This window comes from Penaeus monodon, chromosome 14, assembly GCF_015228065.2.
Source record: "Penaeus monodon isolate SGIC_2016 chromosome 14, NSTDA_Pmon_1, whole genome shotgun sequence".
In the NCBI taxonomy this organism is placed as follows: domain Eukaryota; kingdom Metazoa; phylum Arthropoda; class Malacostraca; order Decapoda; family Penaeidae; genus Penaeus; species Penaeus monodon.
Genome location: NC_051399.1, coordinates 44,367,694 through 44,375,193, shown reverse-complemented (window position 1 = coordinate 44,375,193; position 7,500 = coordinate 44,367,694). Strand labels below are relative to the sequence as shown.

The 7,500-nt window shown below is 41.6% G+C and overlaps 1 protein-coding gene across 1 annotated transcript in view; it reads right to left on the bottom strand.

Moving 5' to 3' along the window:
- LOC119581187 overlaps nt 1–7,500 on the bottom strand; it is a 147,940-nt gene that overhangs the window by 8,083 nt on the left and 132,357 nt on the right. The window contains exon 4 of the mRNA XM_037929581.1: nt 467–605. Coding sequence (XP_037785509.1) covers nt 467–605 — 139 coding nt within the window. The remainder of the gene's footprint in view (nt 1–466; nt 606–7,500) is intronic.

The following is a 7,500-nucleotide window of genomic DNA, read 5'->3' as shown; positions in this document are numbered from 1 at the left end:
TCCCTATATCAACTCATCCATCCAGTCCACTTAACCGTAACCCCATTAATCCATTTACTCCACTTATTCCATTGAAATCCCTAAATCCATCAATCCATTCATCCACTCAGCCAATCCATCTGCACATCCACTCAGCCAATGCACCCGCACATCCACTCATGAAATCCCTCTTCCCATCCACTCAAGCTACTCATCTCCTCAAGCAAATCCATCTGCGCAGACATTTATCCACCCAATCCACTCATCCACTCAGCCAATGCACCCGCAAATCCACTCAGCCAATGCACCCGCACATCCACTCATCCACTTAGCCAATGCACCCGCAAATCCACTCAGCCAATGCACCCGCACATCCACTCATCCACTAAGCCAATGCACCCGCACATCCACTTAGCCAATGCACCCGCACATCCACTCATCCACTCAGCCAATGCACCCGTACATCCACTCATCCACACAAACTCACCAGCAGATGTTGTGGTCTCTCTCCTCCTGGGTTATGTTGAGGTTGAGATGCTGCTGGTTCACTAGGTGTTTGAAGTGATGGTTACACTTCTCCCAGTCTTCTCCCACTTCCTCCATGCACGGCCCGTGGGAGAGGTATTCTGTGACGGGAGAGAAAAGGAAGGAAAATTCAATTCTATATCTATCTATCTATCTATCTATCTATTTATCTATCTATCTATCTATCTATCTATCTATCTATCTATCTATCTATCTTTATTTATTTATTTATTTATATTTATATATATATATATTTTTTTTTTGGGGGGGGGTATAGACAGGAGAGGAGAGGGATGAAAGGAGGACAAGCAGAGGGAAGAAGGGAGGGAGAGAGAGGGAGAGAGAGGAAGGGAGAGAGAGGGAGAGAGAGAGAGAGAGAGAGAGAGAGAGAGAGAGAGAGAGAGAGAGAGAGAGAGAGAGAGAGAGAGAGAGAGAGAGAGAGAGAGAGAGAGAGAAACGACCGACCGAGAGAGCGACCGACCGAGAGAGAGAGAGAGACTTAGGCAGAGACAGAGACAGAGACAGAGACAGAGATAGAGATAGAGATAGAGATAGAGATAGGGATAGAGATAGAGATAGAGATAGAGATAGAGATAGAGATAGAGACACAGACGCAGACACAGACACAGACACAGACACAGACACAGACACAGACACAGACACAGACACAGACACAGACACAGACACAGACACAGACAGACAGACAGAGGCTGAAAGCGCCAGAGCGAGAGGGATTTAGGCCTAGCAACACAGTCTGTCAAATGTTATGCGAGTCTCTTCCAACCAAACTTAGGCCTAACGAACTAACAAGTGCTACCCGGCCTGTCAAAAGTTAAAGTCAGTAGGAAATTGGTCTTTCCATATCAGAAGTGACAACATATAATAACGCGATGGTGATTTCACAAAAAAAAAAAAAAAAGATCACATATTCTTGGATCTTTATGGAAATTAGATCATCAGATTAGAGTAACCTTTATAGTGTCAGAAAAAAAAGTATTTTAAGTTCAATTTTTTTTTTTTAGTATACTATAATGGGTACCAGGAAGGAGTTGGAGGCTGCCTCTCCCTCTCTCTTCCTGACAGTAGATTTTATCAAACATACACTCCACAGATTATATATTAGTAATGTATGTGTTGGAGTGTCTGTGTGCGTCTGAGTTTGACATCTTCGAAAGAAAAGTTATCGTGATATGATATATGTGTGTGTGTGTGTGTGTGTGTGTGTGTGTGTATGTATGTATGTATGTATGTATGTGTGTGTGTGTGTGTGTGTGTGTGTGTGTGTGTGTGTGTGTGTGTGTGTGTGTGTGTACATATACACATGTGTGTCTGTGTGAAAGAGAGAGAGAGAGAGAGAGAGAGAGAGAGAGAGAGAGAGAGAGAGAGAGAGAGAGAGAGAGAGAGAGAGAGAGAGAGAGAGATACAAACAGAGAAAAAGACAGAAACATTGCAAGAGCAACAACTAGCAACACGTGTCACAGTATATCGAATATTATGGCGAGTCTCTTCAAATAAACTATTTATTTACTTCTATTATATAGAAACTACCAAATGAACTACCAAAAGGATAATAATACACACGTCGGTAAGACCCCTTAATATTCTTATTAGTATAAATAGAAAGCCGTAATCTGAGGAATCAAGGAGACACTAATCCGTTAACAAGAGTGCAAGGCGTCAGCTAATGCTACTTCCAGAAGATTTAATTTCATATTTTCCTTTATTAATGAAGCTGGGTTGTAGCTTCTTGAAAAGGAAGGCCAGATGGATGGATGGAGAACACACACATGTTGGTGCGCGCGCGCGCGCGTGTGTGTGTGTGTGTGTGTGTGTGTGTGTAGTAGTACTAGTAGTATATATGTATATGATTTATGCATGTATGTAGATATATAAAGATATAGGCAGCGATACACACACGCACGCACACACACACACACACACACACACACACACACACACAACACACACACACACACACACACACACACACACACACACACACACACACATATCAATGGGGGTGACGCCGATGGGGGCGCATAGCCACCGCACCCTTCGTTTCCAACCACGGGGGTTCTTGGTGAGCCTCCAGGAAGACTCTCGGGCCATCTCTAACTTCTTGCGACAGTCTGGTCAATCTGCCTAAGCCACATTTTCGTAGGTCGTCCTACGGACCTCCTCCAGACAGAGTTGTCTCGGCAAGAGACAGCATAATGAGCAGGTTCATTCACGGGAAACGAGCCAGGTGCCCATATAGCCTGAGTTGGCGGTCCTGAATTGTGCATGTAACAGGTCCTATGCCGGTTTCACGGTGTAGTCGTCGGTTGTACACATGGTCCTGCCACCAGTACTTCATGATCTGGCGGAAGGAGCTGTTGCAAAAGGCATCAAGACACTACTCCAAGGCACAAGATAGCGTCCAGGTTTTGCTTGCATAAAGCAAAACTAGTAGTATCAAGGCCTTGAAGGCACATAGCTTGGTCTTTCTGCATGGGTACCACCATCTCTAAATAATCTTGTTGACATATGTGCTTGCTGAAAACATGTATCGACTGAACAGGTTCTCTTAACAGACCCCCAAAATCCTGTGTCTTGGTCTTGGTTCAGCAGACCTTTAAGCCCAAGGGCTTCTCCTCATTGTTGAATGCATCAAGGGCCGCCACAAGAGATTCCAAGAGAGTCAAAGCAAAGTCAAAATCAGTGACTTTGACATTACTTTGTGTTGCTCCATACTGACTTTGTAACTCTACCTATTACCCAGTCCATGCAAGTGTTGTAAAGTGATGGTGTGAACCTCACTCCAGAATTAACAGGAAAGAAGCTCATCAGACCCCACCACAGCACTTTCACTACCAGTATACTGGTTTGCTGTTACTCCAATAATCCTTGTTAGAATTCCCCCAACTCTCAGGATCTTCCAGAGGGATTCGCAATGCACAGAGTCTAACACCTTCGTGAGGTCAATGTAGGCTGCAAGCAGTCCACACCTAAACTCATGACATCGTTCCACAGTGATTTGAAGCACCAAGATATGAACTATTATAGTTTGCCAGGAGTAAATTCAAATTGCTCCATTATCTGGATTTCAGATCGGTCTCAGAAGGATGTGGGCGAGAACCTTGCCTAGTATGCTGAGCAATGTGATGTTAAGGTAGCTGCTGCAGTCCCACTAATCCCCTTTCCCCTGCCAGAGAGAGATGACCACGCCCCTCAGCAGGTAATGGGAATGATACCAGACTTCCAAACATGACTCAAACCAGTATCCTCTAGCATCTCCTTCGAGATGAAGTTCTGCCTATGTCTTGGGTGTTTGCCAATCGACTCATGAACTGCATCAAGTGTTCCATGCTTGAAGGAAACCTACAGAACTGTAGGGTCCATCTGGCTTTAAAGTACAGCAAATCAATCAGAAATAGTTGTAGTGAACCTCTGGGCACACTCCTCTCCCCTCGTGTCCAGATGAAAGACCCTAGGGTGTTTGATAATCGACTCATGAACTGCATCATGCTTGAAGGAGTCCTACAGAACTGTAGGGTCCATCTTTAAGGTACAGCAAATCAATCGGAGATAGTTGTAGTCATTTCTGGGTTCACTATATGTATATATAAATATATATGTGTTCATATGTGTGTGTGTGTGTGTGTGTGTGTGTGTGTCTGTGTGTGTAATTATATATGTGTGTGTACATATATAATATATAAATTTTTTATATATATATATATATATATATATATATATATATATATATATATATGTATATGAGTGTGTGTGTGTGTGTGTGTGTGTGTGTGTGTGTGTGTGTGTGTGTGTGTGTGTGTGTGTGTGTGTGTGTGTGTGTGTGTGTGTGTGTGTGTGCGTGTGCGTGTGCGTGTGCGTGTGTATGTGTATGTGTATGTGTATGTGTATGTGTACATATACACACACACAACTACTTAGCGCCATGTTGACATCATGTAGTTAACTGGGGAGGCTGACCAATGGTCCTTCCCCAGGGGAAAAGTTATTTTGGTAATCATCATATCTACTACAGACTCACCCACTACCCTATCTAGGTTTGATTTACCCAATTTATATATGATGGTGGGCTGAGAACTATCAGTAATGATTACCTAAATAACTACTCCACTGGGAAAGGACCATATATTTTATTAGAAATTCTTTAGATTATACTGTCACTTTCCATATATTATTGTGTTTTTTCTATGACACTATCACAGTGCACAAGCATGAATTCTATTGTCTACTTCTTAAATGCATATCAATGCACTGCAATGCAATGCAATAGATTATATCAACATATTTTATACGTCTTTCATTACATTTCAGTATAGAGGAGTAAATGTAATATATGCATAGCCTGGATGAATTGCAAGAGTGAAAGAACTAGATGCAGCCAGACGGAAAAGTAAATTCAATAAACGACTGGATCCTTTGATTATTATTATTAGGAGGAATTCACTCAACACTACCGAATGAGCAAGGATGTTGCCAGAGACCTGCTGGGGAGACTTGTCATCTTTTGCCATGTTCTAGGAGCAGAAGTGGTATTAGTTAATAGTGATATATGTGAATGGAAATGTGAAACATTTTTTCCTCTTATGCTTCCCTTTCACATGTGCACACACCTATACCTATACCTATACACACACACGCACACGCACACGCACACGCACACGCACACGCACACGCACACGCACACGCACAAACAAACAACCCCCCCCCCTACACACATACTCATATTCACTTTTATGAATATATATAGAGAAATAAATAGGCGAAGAGGAAGAGTGAGGGAAAGGGAGGTATAAAATTAGATTTTGTTCTAATATTTGTGTTTCTTTTTCCTTGCCTTCCAACGCACCCAAGCCTTCAGTTTCTCGCCGCTGTATGGCAACATCCAGTTTTCAACTTTCAGTTGCTGTTTGCACAGATGGGGCGCAACCAAGTGTATGTAAGTACCTGCGGATTTTAGCCAAAGCCATCGCAGATCACATCCTCAGCACCTGAGCACGAACAGCATACGACGAATCAATTCTTCAGCTTCGCGAGAATACCTGGTGTAACTGTATGCATGGATGGATACCTTATACCATTCAGAACCCAGGATGACTAAATCCAGTTATACCGTTGTAGAAAAGGTTGTCCATAAACGTGATTACTGTCTGCGATTCCTCCCTGAAATTCATGAATCTCGTTGTTGGCTGGCATAGCAGTGCACACCACTCTCGGATTTTTACGCCATTCAGACTTTGTGATAGATTGGAAACCAGGGTTCATCGAGGTTTTCTCCTGGGTGATAGGGGGTAGGCATGTAAGTCATGTTTACTCACGCCATTCCTGAGTCCCAGCTCGGTAAAAGAAAGTATAATGCATCCCATATAAAAACTAAGAACACCTCGGACAGAACTTTTTGTCAACGGAAGAGAATGGCTGACGTTCTGTCAAATAAGATTAGAGTAAACTTATACTTATATAAGTTATGCTTATACTTAAAACATAACCATTGGCTGTGCAGTATTGCATAATATCGCCACGATGAATGGGTTCCCATTTGAACATGGGGATGAACATGACGATGTCGACAAATTGTTACCTGAAATTCTTGCAGAAGATAGTTTTGGGGGACAAGTGCGAAGAGGAAGCATTGTAGAAAGACGCTTCTAAACTGCACAATCCTTGCATGAACACTTGAGGGAAAGGGATTTTTTTTTATGTGGAAAAAAAATGTCTTTCATGAAGTATGTCTTTATATATCCTTAATATTGTGAAATAGATGAGTTCAGGTTTAATGTGGGAAATTAGACACATCAAAACAGAAATTAAAAAAAAAATTGTATGTAAATATATATATATACTGTGTAATGCAGAGGAAAGATATAAGGAGCATATGAATCTGAGAAACTATAACATATTTCATATAACAGTTCTTAGAACCTTAAGTTCTTGTTCTTTGATTCTGAGCTCTTCAAGTTTCTTTTTCAACTCCTCACTTTCCATTCGTTCATAATGTTCTTTCGTGTGTGCCTCGTGCCTTTTGCATGGTGCCTCGTGTAATTCATTCTTTTGCCATAATCTTGTAGCATGATGTTCGTCCTTCCTCGTTCTGCATGCCTCAAACTCCTCGGTGAATTTCCTCTTCCCAAATCGCGATGCAAGTCTTCCGGAACTGGGGCCTGGGGTTGGAAAAGGTGTGGTTTGAGGGATGTAAGAACAGATGTGTGGTGTTCTTGTGACGTCTGGGTACTAACAGTAGGATATAGGGATGGAGCAGCTACATTGCATAACGTCATCCTAGTCGCAGGCTCAACATAGAAAGTTGAGGTGGTAGCTTGTTGATCATTTGGTTGGAAAGTGTAATCACAGTGTCTGAAAATGAAAAAAAATGTAAATACAAAGAGCCAAATTGATATAACATTAAAACAGTCTGTCCTTTTGAACACTACTATTGCTGGTTTTGTTACTTAACCTGCTTAACGTTCTTGATTGGTTCGAAAGTGACTTTCCACAATGCCATCAACCATTGCCAGCTCATCTTCCCTCAAAGAAGATGCAAGCTGCATATCCTCACTCATACTTGGGGGATTTGGAAGAGGACCACCACCAGTTTTGATAGATTCCTGCGATACTGACTTTGTTCGTGCTTAACTCTGCAAAATAGAAAAAAACAGTGCGTTGATATCATTTGAATAAAATAAAAATGTTATGCGGTAAATCAATTGTCAAAGGCAATTGATCTACTATGTAAGATCGCCACAACTATGTTCATATTTATGGTAGAGTTAGGGGCAAGGGTCAGAATGTCGGTTTCTAGTTAAAAATTTAATTATCAGTTATTCTAATGTGCAAAATATATATAAAACCTGAACCACGTTCAGAAAGTTTACCTACTAGCAAAACTCATGCATGTTGATATGAAAGACTCGCTTCTATTAATACTACTCTTTCACGTGAAATATGCAGCCTATTAGTACATTTTTTTAGATCTGTTGTTCTAAA